Below are 16,854 nucleotides of genomic sequence, written 5' to 3' on the forward strand. Positions count from 1 at the left end.
GTACAATAATTAGAAGATATGATAACAAGAAAATGATCTAAGAAAAGACATGACCATACATTTATGATGTTAGTCATAATAATACTTAGTATCGAGAAGATTTTATTGGAGAATCATTTTTATAAAAAAAATTAAATAAAATCTAAAACAACACTTGACTTGGTATATTTTTGAAAATTTTGGGTTCTTTTACTTAAATGAATTCTATATTGTACTAGATATTGATTAATTTTGATATTTAATCATGCTGATATAGTTACCTAATTTTCAAATTACCATTAAAGGAACAAAAAAATATTCATAAAAGAACAAAAAAGTTGTCATGATAAAGAGATTGAAGGATTAAAGAAAAACAAAAATATAGATGAATTATTCGGAAAAGTAGATTAGACAAAGCATTTAAGATATTTGATCAATTAATTTTTGCTTTCCATATTTAATAAATGTTACATGATATTAGATAATCAATTTAATTACAGATTAAAAAAAATATGGACTTACATCGAAGGTAATGTAGGAAAAGATAAAGAATAGAAAAAGAGAAATCATAGAAAATATGAAGGATAGTTGGTTATGTGTTTAATTATCATTAGAATTTTAAATTTTCACATAGGTTTATTCTATCTTATTGTTCTATGAAAAAGAGGTTTGAGAGTTACAAACTTTTATCGAATATTTATAATAAAAAATAAATAAATGATATTTTTTGTCATGTCAGCTTATAAAGTAGCATGGTATATGTTTTCAATCAATGTATTTGTGTGCAAATTATAAATGTATATATCATACATAATTATTTAATAGACTAAAAAAATATTTTATTATTTAAAAAATATAAACATTTTATGTAAGTTTGTAACCAAAAATAAATAATGATTCATATAACAAATGAAATTATTTTAACTTTACAATGTTATTTGATTTTAGTTTTTATTTTAATATTGTATTCATTCAAATACATTGAAAAATCTATATTATTAGTCGTCATGCCTTAGCATTAGTCAAATTAATCGAGATATATGTTTCAATTTTTAGTATGATAATATTCTAATCATAACACACATCTTGAGTCACAAATTAACCAAGTCTAAGAACTAAGCAGGTCGCAAATTTGGTGCCAAGTTGTCAATGCATCTTCTAAACACTACATTAGGGGTATGCCTGGTAAAAGGACTCCAATCTTAGAGGATTTGAGAAGATAAAGTATTGTATACTTAAGTTGTCTGATATAGTCTTAGAAACACACCTGAGCCTTGTTATAGGATTTCATGTAACGTACTACTTCAAATTCTACATATATCATACATTTATGATTGAGATAAGATGATATTTTTTAGTTTACTACAACTATCAAACATAGGGTAGCAGAAAAAAAAAATATTTTATTGCTAAACTAAATGCAAGACCTCACCTATAGACCGTGATGCTTGATAGTTGTACATATGTTATAAACCTATAATCTCAAACCACATATGTATATTTGATCCAAAAAAATATGTACATAAAAATATGTTCAGAGGTTGTTATCTATATCTATTTTGACAAAGGCCCATAACTACTCACCTCTTTGCATATCATATGGATGGGTTAATAATATTCTTTTATATAAAATAGGATCTATAATAAGTGATGACTTAGTAAATATAAGCTTTTTTGTGTTTTATTTAAGTGAGCTTGTATTATGTTACGTACAACTTAATTCATTTGCATGAAACTTTTCATGGTAATGTCACATTTTTATGGCTTGTTTACCAACTTGCAACCCTATAAAATAATAGCTGTAGAGTAAACAGGTGAAGCTCTAAGTCAAAATAAATCATAATACATATGTGCATGGATATATCCTAATTTAAGTAATAGAAACATAATATATTTATGAATTATGAAATAACATTTCACGATATCTACATACAATTTCATACTCACATATCTATGATTGCAAAAGATATTTCATTGTAAATTTATTTAAGTATGGCCTCTTTAGCAACGTACCATCTCGTAACATGATAGATGCATAATAAGAAGATATAACTCTTATTTAAAGTAAATCATAATTCATGTGTGCAGGTCATGGTATGTACAATGAAAAATCATAGTATACTTATGAACTCCTAATCATACATCATGACATCTACATGCACTTCCACATCATATATATCTATAAATGCATAAAACATGTCATGACAAATGGTATGACAACTACCTAATAAAGACATAAAATTTTTACTTTAAAGTAAATCAAAATACAATTATGCAATGATAATCATAGTACTTACAGTTGAAATCATAATACATCTATGAACTTTTGCATCATATTTTATAATATATATGTGTATTCTCATACTACATGTCCTAGCATACACATTCACTCCTAGACCATACATCGTAACATATATGTTGACCCTCACATTATAAATCATATTGTAATCATCGATAATTTCACCCTTACCATAAATTAATTACTAGAAATAATATATTATTTAATATATATTATTTTCCTACTTGTTTGTGTGGTATGGTTAAGGAAATGATTAAAATTAATTTCCTTAATCATGTGGATAAGTGAATTTGTTTAGCAAAATTAAATTATTAATTAATTTATTTCCTAATGAGTGATATGATTTTTAGGATGTAAATAGTCCATATTCTATTTTTGTGTGTGAACCATAAGAAATGAATATTATATTTTTATCTTTGTGCAGAAGAGTAAAATATAAATAAATTTAAAATAAAATAAAATTATTATTTATCTTTGGAAGAGATCGCATTTTCACTGTTATAAAGGGGCTCCTCGTTCCTTATTTCGTATCGAGCCTAACAATGAGAGAATTGAAAAGATGATTTCCGGAGGAGATGATCCTAAGGAGAGGAAAGTCGAGAAGAGGTAAAGTCTTCTCTAATTAATCTTGATTCATATTTTAAAAATTTGATATTAAGATTGTTATACTTTCATGATGCATAATAATAATTTAATTTAAAATTTTTATAAGGATAATTGATTTTAATGTTAGAATGATTATTTGACTTATAAGTAGGAGATAGTCAAACTGATAGTACAAAGGTAACTTTTCATATTTAGAATAGATTATTACCATAACCAATAGTTATTGTCTTCTTTCTTTTGAATTTAAACATCTTCATGAACTTAAATTGCAAAAATTTGAACAGAACAAAGGAAAAATATAAGAAACTTTTTTTATTTGTTATCGTGATAACTCTATACTTATAATTATAACAATTATGGACATGGTAGGCTTTCAAATCGATAAGGAGTGCTGCATGCACGGTGGAAAGGATGACAACGATAGTGAACTTGGAGGGAGCAGACCTGCTCGATCTAACATTCTTCAAAGGGCTTTACATGGGCATAATGGTGATGCAAGTGAAAGGACAACTACTGGCAACCATCCATCTCGTGTATAACAATCAAAATAGGCTCGATTTCTAGAATAATAATGAAATATTTATCTCATGAGGCAGAAGTTTCAATAGATAAGGAGCTTCTTTATGGTCTTATACCCAATGCGAAAAGACATACAATTATAGGCCCCTACCCAAAGTGTGGTAGCTATGTCTTCCTAGCCATAACCATGTAGAAATTAACACCACATCATTCTCACTTTGAATTGCACTAAAATTCACTGCAACACTACTATGTAGAACTTGGTGTTTAGTTTCGCCTTGAACGCAACCATTAGTAACATTTCTTTTGTTGACAGTAAGTTTTTTCACATTCATAACTTTGAATCGAGAAACACTACGTTTGATTCCATCAGGATCAATGCTATTTTAAGAAATGAAATTATTTTAAGTTTATAGTATTATTTGTTTTAGTAGTTATTTTAACCTTGTATTCGTTCAAATATATTAAAAAAATATAATATTAGTTTTAATAGTTATATGATTTCATAAAATTTAATACAATAATAAATAATTCTTCAAGTCTTGTGTTCTCTAGAATTGGAGCTTCTAAGATATAATATAAAACATATCACATTGGACATCAATTCAATCCACCATTATCTTTGTCCGAAAGGGTTTAAATTTTAAACTCATGGGATAGTTCGTCTATATCTAACTATTACTGTTATTCATCTTAATCCAATCAAATCCATAAACTTATTAACTCAAACCTCCTTTTTTATATTTTAAACATATTTAGATCACATTTCATCCTCCGATCTCTACATGTATATCATACAAAAACTTATTAGCTCTTCTTTTAATTCATCCTTTCATTTCACATACATAAATATTTTGAATACAATGACATTATACATGATTCTTTTTCACTTTCTACATAGCATAAAAGTTATAGATTTTGGATATTCATCACACCAATATTGCTCACAAAGTTTACAAATTATGGAGATAGTACCTTACGAAGAAAGAGGTTATTGCTCACAAAGTTTACAAATTATGGAGACAACACCGTACAAAGGAAGAGGTTGTTTCTGGTTGAAAATAGGCCAAGAATAGAGTAGTGAAATGGCAAACTAGTAATCATACATATCTTTCTCAACCGCAAGCATATATATAAATAGTAAGTAATCGTTAACTTAGTGGTCAAAAATTACTTAAAATATATTTACAAGTTGATTACACGAGAAGAAGCCTTTTGCATGCCCTCAATATAAATGATTACTTCATTCAGATTATTGATACGCAAACAAAAGTGCTAATTTGGAGTATACATCGATCGCGGAGAAGACTTTTGATAATGAGTGTAGAATTAAGTATTATTGTGATTGGCTTGTTATCCCTCGTCTTAAGCGGGGTGAGGGTAGACATGGCTATCGGTGTTTACAATGTGAAAGATTACGGAGCAACAGGAGATGGCCAAACTGATAACACAAAGGTAGCTCTTCATGTTTATTATAAGTTATTACTATAAACAATAGTTTTTGTCTTCTTTCTCATGAATTTAAACATCTTCATGAACTTAAATTATAGCAAGATTGAGTGGAATAGAGGACAAACATAAGAAACATTTCGTATTGGTTATCACGACAACTTCATACTCACTGTTGTAACAATTATGGACATGGTAGGCTTTTGAAGCAGCATGGAGTGCGGCATGCACGGTGGAAGGGAGAACAACGATAGTGATCCCAGAGGGTGCATACCTGCTTGGTCCAACAATCTTCAGAGGGCCTTGCAAAGGCATAATGGTGATGCAAGTGAAAGGGCAGCTACTAGCATCCACCCATCTCGAAGCTTACAAAGAAAATTGGCTCGATTTTCAGTACATTAATGGACTAGTTATCTCAGGAGGTGGAAGATTCGATGGACAAGGAGCTTCTGCATGGCCTTATAACCAATGCAAAAAGATACTCAATTGCAAACCCCTACCGAAGGTATGCTAGCCTTGTCTTCCTTGTTCTAACCATGCAGAAATTAACACTACTTCGTTCTCACTTTGAAATGCACTAACAATTGTTGCAACACTACTGTATAGACCTTGGTGTTTAGTTTCGTCACGAACGCAACCATCAGCAGCATCAATTTTATCGACAGCAAGTTCTTCCACGTTCATGTCCTTAAATCAAGAAATATTACATTTGATTCCATTAGGATCAGTGCTCCGGGAGATAGCCCCAACACTGATGGCATCCACATCGCCGACTCGACCAATATCCAGGTTGCTAACTCGGTCATCGGCACTGGTGATGATTGCATCTCCATCGGCTCGGGCTGCACCAATTTGACCATCTTTAATGTGTTATGCGGTCCTGGCCATGGCATCAGCGTCGGTAGTCTCGGCAAAAATGCTGGTGAGAAAGATGTCATCGGGCTGAAAGTGATGCAATGCAATCTTACCGGTACAACAAATGGATTGAGGATCAAGACATGGCAATCTTCTTCATCTAGTTTGAAGGCCACTGATTTCCTCTTTGAACACATCATCATGAACAATGTCTATAACCCTATCATCATAGATCAGAACTATTGCCCAAATGCTAATTGTCCCGGAAAGGTATACCTTATTGCTCCTACTACTACTAAATATATCATTAGAGTTCTTAAATGGACTCAATCTTGAAATTTGTGCATCATTCCTTTCTCTATGTAGGATCCTTCTTTGGTTAAGATCACGGATATCAAGTATAGAAATATCACGGGGACATTTGCCTCACCAGTAGCTTATAAACTAGTGTGCAGTGTGGCCGCACCATGTGAGGGAGTGGAGCTCAGTGACATTAGCTTGGAGTACAACGGAAAAGACAAGCAAGCCCAAAATGCAACGTCTATTTGTGTTAATGTTTATGGCAGCTCCAATGGGAATGTGAAACCTGACCCTTGCATCTAAATTCTTGGGTTGAGGCAAAAGGGATGAACTGAACTTTTGCACACAAGAGTTCCTTTCCCTTCTTATGCATCCTCTTTGTTACTTTGAGTGTATACCTTATATTAGAAAAAAATAAATAAAGAAATTGGAGTACATGCAAATTGGCATCCAATGCATAGAAAAATGATATCTAAAGTTAGTTTCATATTTTTCTGAAAAATATAAAGTAAATTTTTATGACATTATAATAATAAAGTAAATTTTTATGACATTATAACAATAAAGTATAGTTATCCTACACAAGCAATCAACATCAAAAAAATCTGACCTAATCTCCGATGGTATTGTATAACTGCGAGTGCGAATAGTAGGGGTATGAACAATAGAAGTCTTGACTCTGATTCCCTTCTTCGGGCCTTGGGGATTGACTTTTATGCCTAGGTAGTCGATAGAAGGAGACTGATAACTGACAAGTATGGGCCTATTCACTATGTCGTCAACGAAGGACAATTACAAGAGTATCATTTGTTAATGCTAACGCATGAGATAAATGCGTGATGATGGCCTACGCACTAGGCTACCAAAGAAGGGAGCAAATATGATTTGTCGCTATGGGTTAGTGCTTCCAACAATCGACTTATACCATTTTTTCGAAAACTACAATTATTCAAGGGTGGAAGATCGCTACCCTGTCGTTCGCCACTATGAAAGGGGAGACATATGGGTTCTTCTGCCCACGTTATCATTTAGGTGGCAGCAAGTTGTCAGTTGAGTGAATGGGTCCATGCTGATATCATCAAACTCACTATCACCTATTAATCTATATCAATTAAAGAGTTAGAAGACATGACGTGACTTGTCCATTACGTATCAAAATCTTATTCTAAATCCCGATTGATCTGTATCGTTAGAAGATCCTAATTAGTTCAAAAGGATCCAATACCCACTTTATAGTTCAAAACACAAGTTATCCAATCATATATCAACACGTGGAATCCAACATGAATCACAACCACAATTGGCCCATCTATAGCCCAAAACGATTCGTGCCAAATGAGCTGGTCGGTCCGCAAGCATTCTCCCACACGATGTCATGCGAGCATACAGTGATGACAACCAAGCGTCGCTTTATCATCGAGACCGTTCGATCGTGATCAGACGTCCACGGTTGGTAATTCCAGATCTCAACAGTTAAGTTCCTATTTCATGTAATAATTATTTTCTTACCCCACAAAAACCGAGACCGAAACCGTAAGGCGGCTATATAAAGTGGGGGAAGACCGCTCCTCGTTTACCGCGTCTCTTCCTCGCCAACTCCCAAATCTGTCTCCGCTCTCCGTCGCTTTCCTTCCCACGAACACGACCCGGCTCCGCTTCTTCCGTCCTCGCGGAAAAGGAGCCCCAAAAACGGGTTTGATTGGATTCCGTTCTTCTTCCTTCCTCCTCCTCCTTTTGGGTGCTCGTCGATCGATGCGGAGAGCCGGAAATCTCTCCTGATCGCTTTTGATTCCCCTCGAGGTAATCCCTTCATCGCTCCTCTGCTTTATCGATTCCAACCTACATCATCGGCATCCAAGACCGATCGGCTCAAAAGGTTTCGATTCTTCTCCTCCTTTTCTTTCCAAGCAATTTTTTACCCCTTTCCAAGAATAGTGACTGGGAGCAGGCCAAGCAACGGGACTGGACTTGTCTCGTTCCCCGTCTCATTCGGCATTGATGCGTACGAGAACATCCCTATTAGGGATGTTAACAGACGGACCTAATCGTACAAGGTCTTCGTACGGTATACATGGCTGTGACGATCACACACGCCATGGCATTGGAATCGGTGTCGGTTGCGCATCCCATTCTCGCTTGGAGTTCAATCGATGTATTCGAAGGCCTATGCATTCGGGCTTCAATGCATAACCATGAAAGGTCGTGCTTGTCGCATGTTGACAGGAAAGATTAGCTTCGAATGTTAGTTAAGTAGAACGTCCAATGAAGTCTGCAAGCTGTTGCGGTGGTGGGCATTGGAAACTATATCTGTGCCTTGAAACCTCTTCCAACAATTGAATTGTCCTTTCCTTAGCTTTATCATTGCACGTGGCCACCTAAAATAAAATAAACCATAGACTGTATCTGTTCTCAATCACATGTAATTATAGGGTGATAAGCATCACGATTGTTCCAATTGCGCCTCAGGTGATACTCTGATGCAGGAAAAATATTTACTGGGGAGGTCTCTTCATGGATTAAATGAGGTTTATCCACCTGTCGTTACTTATTGGCTAATTACAGGAGGTTAAAGGAATGATTAATAGTTACGTGGCTGCTCGCTATCCTCGTTCATACCAGCCTTCTCATTGGAGAGAGAGCAGCCGACGTGGGACCACCGGTGCGCTTCCTGGGAAGGTCAGAGATGCGGGTAATTTTGTTCCTCGAACTCCTGGGCCGTTGTCGACGCGTGCACCAACGTAACGCCTTGGCAGCTAACGAAACGGAGCAACGTCGCCGTCCATCTTTTCAATTGGACGGCCCTGATTTCTCGACGATCACTAAAAGCTTTCGCGCTTCCGTGGGCTCATCCACACTGCAAGCAACACCGTCGAACACAAGTGCAGTCGGTTCTTATCGTTAAAGATTGCACGCATTAAGAAGATATCCTTGTAATTAATTAGATCTCGCAGATGAAACGACGATAAGCTATTTATTGGACGGTGTTTTCAGATGGTTTCCTTCTCTGATCTGTTGTTACGAAGCAGGTCATGTAAAGTTGACGAAGCTAAGCAGAGATGGATCACAGCGAGGGCGGTGAGGACATCGAGAGTACCGTGGACGAGGCGGCAGCGCCGAGGGAGATGAAGAGGAATGGGTCAAACTTCTTCGATGACAAGGAGGCGGGCATGAGGGAGCCCCTCCTCAGGCGGCGCACCATGAATACCACGTCGCAGCTTGCCGTCGTTGGCGCCAACGTCTGCCCCATCGAGAGTTTGGACTATGAGTAAGGGCATCCCCTGTGGTAACTTCTCGCATTTTATTTCTTTAAGCTGCATGCAATTCTGAGGCTGAGAATTAAACCATCAGATAAACAGAGTTGGTCTAATGTTTTATTTTTCCTGTTAATACCAAATCTATGCAGATTTATCTATGTTGTTTCTCTATCCGCTTGGAATTATGGATTTATGACCAATACCAAATCTATGCAGATGTATCTATATCGTTTCTCTATCCGCTTGGAATTATGCATTTATGACCTTGCTTACTTGATCTTCTGGTTGCCTGGGGAACACCCCGGCAACCTATCCTTGAACGACATGATAGGAAAATGCTATATAACACTGTAAAATTTCAGTCTTTCCCTATCTCTGTATATAGATGCTTAGTATGATATATTTTCTAGCTTTAAATTCTTTGTAAGCATAAATTGACTTTCTGGAGGAAATTCTTTGTCTGCAACTAAGTTAGAAAGGAAAATTTACTATGGATCAGACCTTCACTTGTTTGAGACGTAACAACCTTTACTGACATGAGGAAATGATAGATGTTAAACAAAGATGGCATTTGTTGTGTTATTAAAAAATGTGTTGCTACAGATTGTATTTCACAGTGTGTTAAAATCTTTCAGAGTTTAACTAAAGCTTCTTCACCAAATATAGGCTTCTAGTTGCACACTGATCTGAATTCATCTCAGGTCTATCTTAGAATGTTGCACAATTGTTCAAAAAGATGTTAGAATTTTGTTTATTTTGGTTTATTGTACAAATTATAATTAGGGTATATGAGTATTTTATCAATGATACTTGAACTCTCTACTTTCTGCAGGATTGTGGAGAATGACCTATATAAAGAAGATTGGAGATCAAGGAAAAAAGCTCAGATATTTCAGTATGTAGTTCTTAAGTGGACCCTTGCACTTCTTATAGGCTTGGTCACTGGGCTAGTTGGATTTTTCAACAACCTTGCTGTGGAGAATATAGCTGGATTTAAGTTGTTGCTGACAAGTAATCTTATGCTGAAGCATAGGTAACGTTTACACCATCTATTGAAACCACTTCAACAGATTGTTATAATGCATCCAAAGATGAGGAAATGTAAGAAACCTGAGTTCCTGATTAGTAAACTTTTTTTGAAAGATCAGCCTGAGGTTTCATATAGCATAGGAAAGCTATGTTTCAGTAGACAGTTTGACCATCTTGCATATGCAAAGTTTGAAAGGATGATGAGGGATAAATTGTGAAGCATAATCACATAAGAAGGAATTAATGTGACCCTGGGTGATTGGTTGGTTCCCCTCTTCACTTTAGTGGGTTCTAGGTTTGGATGCTTGTAAAGATGACTGCCCAAGTATTTTAGCCAAGTAATTCTCCTGGTCATGAAACACCTCGTCTTTTATTCTTAATATCAAAAGGATTTCAAATTCTTGACCTGGAAAAAATCAGAACAAGTAATGACATGCAAGACCCCAAAATTGGTGGCAGCATTTTTTTTTTTAATCATGTTGCTTTGTAAATCAAGAAATGAAGACTTGAATTAAGTATGTTTAGTTATTGCATCTTTTTTACTACTCTAACCATTATGTATTGATAAGAGAAATATATATAGTTTCAAACTAGGATCCCGGACACCTCTGCTAGTCACCTTAGTAATATTTTGGCAACAATTTTGCTTGTGATATTGTGCTTTTTCATAAGTGGAATGCAGCAATGCTTTTCAGTTACATGGCCAGTATATGTGAAGATTGAGAAACTAGCAAGGATATATAGATATTGTCTATGTACATCATGTATCAACCCTGGTTTTAAAATAGACATGGTTTTATTGAATGTAGCTAGGCTGTGCATTACAAACATTTACAAATAGGCAGTCATTTTAATTTTTCTATTATGGAAACTGCTGATGATGGACAGCTCTAGTAATTAGTATGAACATGAGATAATTTGATAGAAATATGCATCACTCCAGTGCTTGAACCAATTGTTCGGCTACTATCATTGTTAGAATCTGGGAAGATCTAGTGGACCTACAAGTGAAAGCAATTAACAATGATGGAGGCTTCTACCTTTCCCTTGTATCGAGTTAGCGTTTGTTAATGGCTTTGCCTTACTCTAATAATTACCAAAAAGGATTTTATGGAAGAAGAGATCAGCTAATTTTTTACAAATCACTGAAGAAAGAGTTGTCTAAAGCATATCATTCCAGAACATACAAAGATGCGCTCCATGTTTATGTTGAGTGATCATTATGGGAAAAGGCCTAGAATAGCTTATTAGAAAGTTGGTTTTAAGTGTTCACTATATTTAACAATTAAATTATGTAATGTTCCACAAATTCAAGTTTATATATTGTGGAGGCAATTGCTTTCATTAAGCATATCTTTCTCTGATTAAAACTGAATTTGGAATTTGTGTTAGTAGACCATTTTCTGATGAATCAGACTGCAGTTGGATTATTGCATTTAGGAGAAGTTCATACTGAAAATACTGCAGGAAAAAGGCTCCAAGCTATTATGTTAATGTAAACCGAATACTTCTATGATGTTTTCTGCTACTCACTTTTCTAGAATAAGTTTAAGTGATCATTATCTGGTTCGGTGCAGTTATCACAAAGCATTTGTTGTATATGCTGGCTGCAACTTAGTTCTGGCAGCAGCAGCTGCTGCCTTATGTGCTTATGTTGCGCCTGCGGCAGCTGGATCTGGCATTCCTGAAGTTAAAGCTTATCTAAATGGTGTTGATGCTTATTCAATATTGGCTCCTAGTACACTCTTTGTGAAGGTAGGACCTAACCTGATATTGTTGGCCTGTTTCTTGTTTTTCTTGTTCTACATTCAACTGTAATTATGGAACTGGATAGCAACAAGAAGCAACTTGATATCCAGGTTTTCTAATGTGTATCACTTCCATCAATCTTCCTGATTTATTGAAGAAAATCACAGTAGGGCTTGAGGTTCAGTAAATTATTTTCACATTATTGTGATCACCAATCAAGTCTGGTCTCACCATCTCCAGGGAAATTAATACAATAACTTCTATGCTCAAATTTTTTTCACTTTGAGGCCGAATTTACTGAGCTAAAAATTTGGTCACTATAGATCTGAGTTTTAATTCAGTCTTTTAGATGTTTTGACTGGATTAAGAGCAACCAAGATCCTAAGCATAGTTAGAGAGCTGCATGGACTATAAAATAAATTCCAATAACCAAGATCTTAAGAATGAGGGCTGCATGGACCATAAAAGAATATTAATATCATTAACTAACCCAGCATGAAAAATCATATAGAGAAGTTTGAGGAGTAATGGGTAGCTGGTCATTGGTATTTCTTAAGCATGTTATATTAGGAATTTCCTGCAGTTACATAGATGTGTATCCTTCTCAATCTTTTGCAATCAAGGCTATGTAAAAACCTCAGCAAGCTCTCTATATGTCTTGCATTTTAAATCAAAATCCAATCAAGGTGCTTGTCAGGAATGCTAGCTGCAGTCATTTCTCAGAAATTTTCATATGCTTAAGCACAAATAACCATCTCTGTTGTATTGGAAAGTTTTAAAACAACTTATTACAGAAAGAATAAATGAACAGCTGATAGTACCCCACTATTTCACCGAGAATGGCTGATTAATTTTGATTTGTTAATCTGTAGATATTTGGCTCCATAGGGGGAGTTTCTGCTGGATTTGTCTTGGGTAAGGAGGGGCCTATGGTACACACTGGAGCATGCATAGCTTCCCTGCTTGGTCAGGGTGGATCACGCAAGTACCGTCTAACATGGACATGGCTCAGATACTTCAAGAATGATCGAGATCGTCGAGATCTGATAACCTGTGGGGCAGCTGCAGGTGTGGCAGCTGCCTTTAGAGCCCCAGTAGGTGGGGTCCTCTTTGCCCTTGAAGAAGCAGCATCTTGGTATCATTCTTTCTCTAAGCACATATAAAGATTTTTTACTAAAATTTGTTGAAGGCTAAGTGGTAGTTGTTCAGATATTCATATTTGAGATTGTTTTTATTTAATAATCGCAGAAGTTCATGATATATCAGCGGCATAGTAAAAAGTAATAAAACAATGTCATAAGTCTCTCGATGGTTTGCCCATGTCTTGATTGGTAACTTAATACAATGTAGAACTTATGAGCACATCCTAACAGAAAAGTCATACCAAAAAATAGTAGCTTGGCATCAGTTATATATATGTGTTATGTGTAGCAGGAAGATTGCCACTAACTGTTGGAGAAAATTCTACTTTGGAAAAGGGCATAATGTATTGCAATTCTACAGTATGATTAATATATCCCTTAAATTATAATGATATTATAAAAATGTCATTGTTCTTGTGTTTTCAGGTGGCGAAGTGCCCTTCTTTGGAGAACATTTTTCACAACAGCAGTAGTTGCTGTGGTATTGAGAACTTTTATAGACTTCTGCCGCAGTGGAAACTGTGGTCTCTTTGGGCAGGGAGGATTGATAATGTTTGACCTCAGCTCCAGTGTTCCTGCATATGGAACACCTGATCTGATCGCAGTGATAGTTCTTGGTATTGTTGGTGGTATTTTTGGAAGTCTGTACAACTTTCTCATTGACAAGACACTTCGCACATATAGCATCTTCAATGAGTATGCTCTGATTTCTTCGTTTTTGGTTCATCTTTTCTATAGTTTCTAGTTTGGATGCTATATCAAATTCTATTTCGTTATAGTTTCTGACATGTATAGTCACAATGCTATAATATCCGAATCTTTAGTTTTCATTTATTATGGTGCTTTAACCTATTGCAGGAGAGGAGCTCCATTCAAGATCCTTCTCACAGTTGCTGTCTCCCTGTTGACTTCTTGCTGCTCATATGGACTTCCATGGCTGGCCAAATGCACCCCATGCCCTCCAGATGCACATGATCAATGCCCAACTATTGGTCGCTCTGGTAACTATAAGAATTTCCAATGTCCTCCAAACCAGTACAATGACCTTGCCTCCCTCTTTCTCAACACCAATGATGATGCTATTCGTAATCTTTTTAGTGGTGGCACTGACAATGAGTTCTGTCTTTCTACACTTTTCATCTTTTTCATTGGAGTTTATTGCCTTGGCATTGTTACTTATGGCATTGCCGTCCCTTCTGGCCTCTTCATCCCTGTCATATTGGCTGGAGCCTCATATGGTCGTCTAGTGGGCACCTTTCTTGGTTCTTTATCTAAACTAGATAAAGGATTGTTTGCCCTCCTTGGCGCAGCTTCCTTTCTTGGAGGAACTATGAGAATGACAGTCTCAGTTTGTGTCATACTACTTGAGCTCACCAATGATCTTCTGATGCTCCCCTTGGTAATGCTTGTTCTCCTTGTGTCCAAAACTGTTGCTGATTGCTTCAACAAAGGAGTTTATGATCAAATGGTGAAGATGAAGGGTTTCCCTTTCATGGAGGCTCATGCTGAGCCTTACATGAGAAACTTGGTGGCCAGTGATGTGGTCTCAGGCCCACTCATTACCCTCTCTGGGGTCGAAAGTGTGGGAAATATAGTTCATGCCATACGATTGACAGGTCATAATGGATTTCCGGTAGTTGATGAGCCACCTTTCTCAGTTGTACCAGAACTGTGTGGACTTGTACTAAGGACACATCTGCTTGTGTTGCTCAAGGGAAAGAGATTTACAAAGGAGAGAGTGTCAACCGGGGCAGCAGATGTTTTGCAGAGATTTGGTGCATATGATTTTGCGAAAGCAGGATCTGGTAAGGGTGTGAAATTGGAGGAAATAGATATCAATGAAGAGGAAATGGAAATGTATGTTGATCTCCACCCAATTACTAATAGATCACCATACACAGTGGCGGAGACCATGTCTCTGGCAAAGGCTGCAATTCTTTTCAGAGAGCTCGGACTGAGGCATCTATGTGTTGTGCCAAAGACTCCAGGGGTGAGTAGTCCTTCCACTTGTGCACTTTTAGGTATATTATTATCAGTAGTTAGATAATTGAATGCAATAATTAAGCACCTCAAATTGCCACAAGCTTATATCTCTGGTAAGAGTTTCTTGTAGTATTTTATTTTGCTGATATTTTTCAATGAGTTAACTGAGCTACTTTTAACCAGAACTAGAATATCCTCTCTGGTAATTTTCTTTCTTGAACATTAAAGTGAAGTTTCTTACACACTTATATCACTTGCATATTGATCAACTAATCATATCTTTTAAATTTAGCATGTTCATTCTAGATGCATAATTCAGTATTTTACTATGTTGATATTCTCCAACCAGAATTAGAATATCCTCTCTGGTATTTTTCTTTCTTTAACATTAAAATGAAGTTTCTTACGCACTCACATTACTTGCATATTGATGAACCAATCATTTCTTTTAAATTTAGCAAGTTCACTCTAGATGCATAATTCAGCACTACTATGCTGATTTCATGGAAGTCAATGGAATTCAAAGCCTCTGAAGTGAATTACAGCTATACCATGCCCTTGTTTTTCCTCTAAAAATGAGGCAATAAAAGGTGCACCTTTTTTTATTTGTATGAGCATCCTGTTGAATTTACATAGGCATTGGTAATCACAGACAGAGATTTTAGAACAGAATGGCTCAGATAGAAACTTTTCTTCTGTTATGCAACTATGCTGCTAGTTTGTAGTTTCCAACTTCCACTAATGGTTAACTCTGACTGGTTCTGAATGATCCAGCTTAAGAAGTTCATATGGCGATGATTAGTTGTCAATTTATTTGGTTATTAATATGTTCATGTAACTTCATGTATCATGGGTTCTCTGTTGTAAGATGTGGCACTCTTGGAGCACCTCAAAACCTAGTTTAGTTGGTGCTACATGCGTCTATTCATATGGCTTGTTAACTGAGAATCCTACATTGGTTTCTGTTTCTTGTATGTTTGCTTTCTCCAACAATTTGTAACAAGCTTCAGCTATCTCACATGAGAGATTGTTTTTTGCTTGCAGAGGCCTCCTATTGTCGGGATTCTTACACGACACGATTTCATGCCAGAGCACATTCTAGGGCTTTTTCCTCGTATCAAGCACCATGGGTAGCACGAGGCACTATCAATGTGCCACAACCTTCTGTTAATTATTGGGATATGTAAGATGCACTATAGATTCATCAACATCTTAGTTGCATTATTTCGTTGGAGATAGGTGACGAGCTACTGGAGAAAGTAGTTTACATTGCTTTCTGTTCATACTTCAATGTAAAACTTATTGTCGTTGTGTTCCGCATTCTGCATCTTGAGAATATGTTCAAGAAGTAAATGCATTCAAAATACGCTTCAAGCTGCTGTAGTACATTGAAATGCGGCATTTATCTGGTCTTCTCTTTATTTTTCCTTGGTTGACTCCAGCATCTACATGTCGCATGTGATCTCGTGCCCACACTGGTGTCTTCCTCCAATTTGACACCGGATTCTGTCTTTTGATGGTTCCTTCTTTCCATTGTGATTGATGAGCTGCTGGTAGCCTTGCAATCTTATCTGGATTCCTCTCGAGTACCAATTGTTCTCTGTGATGTTCATTCAATTTAGGAAAGATATTTTTTTATTGTTGTACTCACTCTAAACCACTGCTTTAGGCTTTAATGTGTCTTTTGTCG

General features: G+C 36.0%; 2 protein-coding genes across 4 annotated transcripts; both read left to right on the forward strand.

Annotated features, from left to right (window-relative positions):
* The first annotated feature begins 4,789 nt into the window (after positions 1 to 4,789).
* LOC135607594 (exopolygalacturonase-like) lies at positions 4,790 to 6,310 on the forward strand. The gene is made up of 5 exons (XM_065099543.1): positions 4,790 to 4,858; positions 5,052 to 5,171; positions 5,272 to 5,357; positions 5,473 to 5,977; positions 6,074 to 6,310. The coding sequence occupies exons 1-5, from the start codon at positions 4,790 to 4,792 to the stop codon at positions 6,308 to 6,310; spliced, it is 1,017 nt and encodes a 338-aa protein (XP_064955615.1).
* Positions 6,311 to 7,568: 1,258 nt separating this feature from the next.
* LOC103979163 (chloride channel protein CLC-c) lies at positions 7,569 to 16,591 on the forward strand. Of its 3 annotated transcripts, none has more exons than XM_018823917.2 (8): positions 7,569 to 8,937; positions 9,034 to 9,272; positions 10,094 to 10,294; positions 11,868 to 12,045; positions 12,912 to 13,174; positions 13,608 to 13,877; positions 14,040 to 15,171; positions 16,209 to 16,591. In XM_018823917.2, the coding sequence occupies exons 2-8, from the start codon at positions 9,064 to 9,066 to the stop codon at positions 16,296 to 16,298; spliced, it is 2,343 nt and encodes a 780-aa protein (XP_018679462.2). In that variant the 5' UTR covers positions 7,569 to 8,937; positions 9,034 to 9,063; the 3' UTR covers positions 16,299 to 16,591. The 3 variants fall into 3 exon arrangements, with proteins under 3 accessions (XP_018679462.2, XP_009393492.2, XP_009393493.2); XM_009395217.3 differs by having other exon boundaries at positions 7,569 to 7,883; XM_009395218.3 differs by having other exon boundaries at positions 7,569 to 7,807.
* Positions 16,592 to 16,854: the final 263 nt, after the last annotated feature.

This window comes from Musa acuminata, chromosome BXJ2-3 (genome assembly GCF_036884655.1).
Source record: "Musa acuminata AAA Group cultivar baxijiao chromosome BXJ2-3, Cavendish_Baxijiao_AAA, whole genome shotgun sequence".
NCBI classification, from domain to species: Eukaryota; Viridiplantae; Streptophyta; class Magnoliopsida; order Zingiberales; family Musaceae; genus Musa; species Musa acuminata.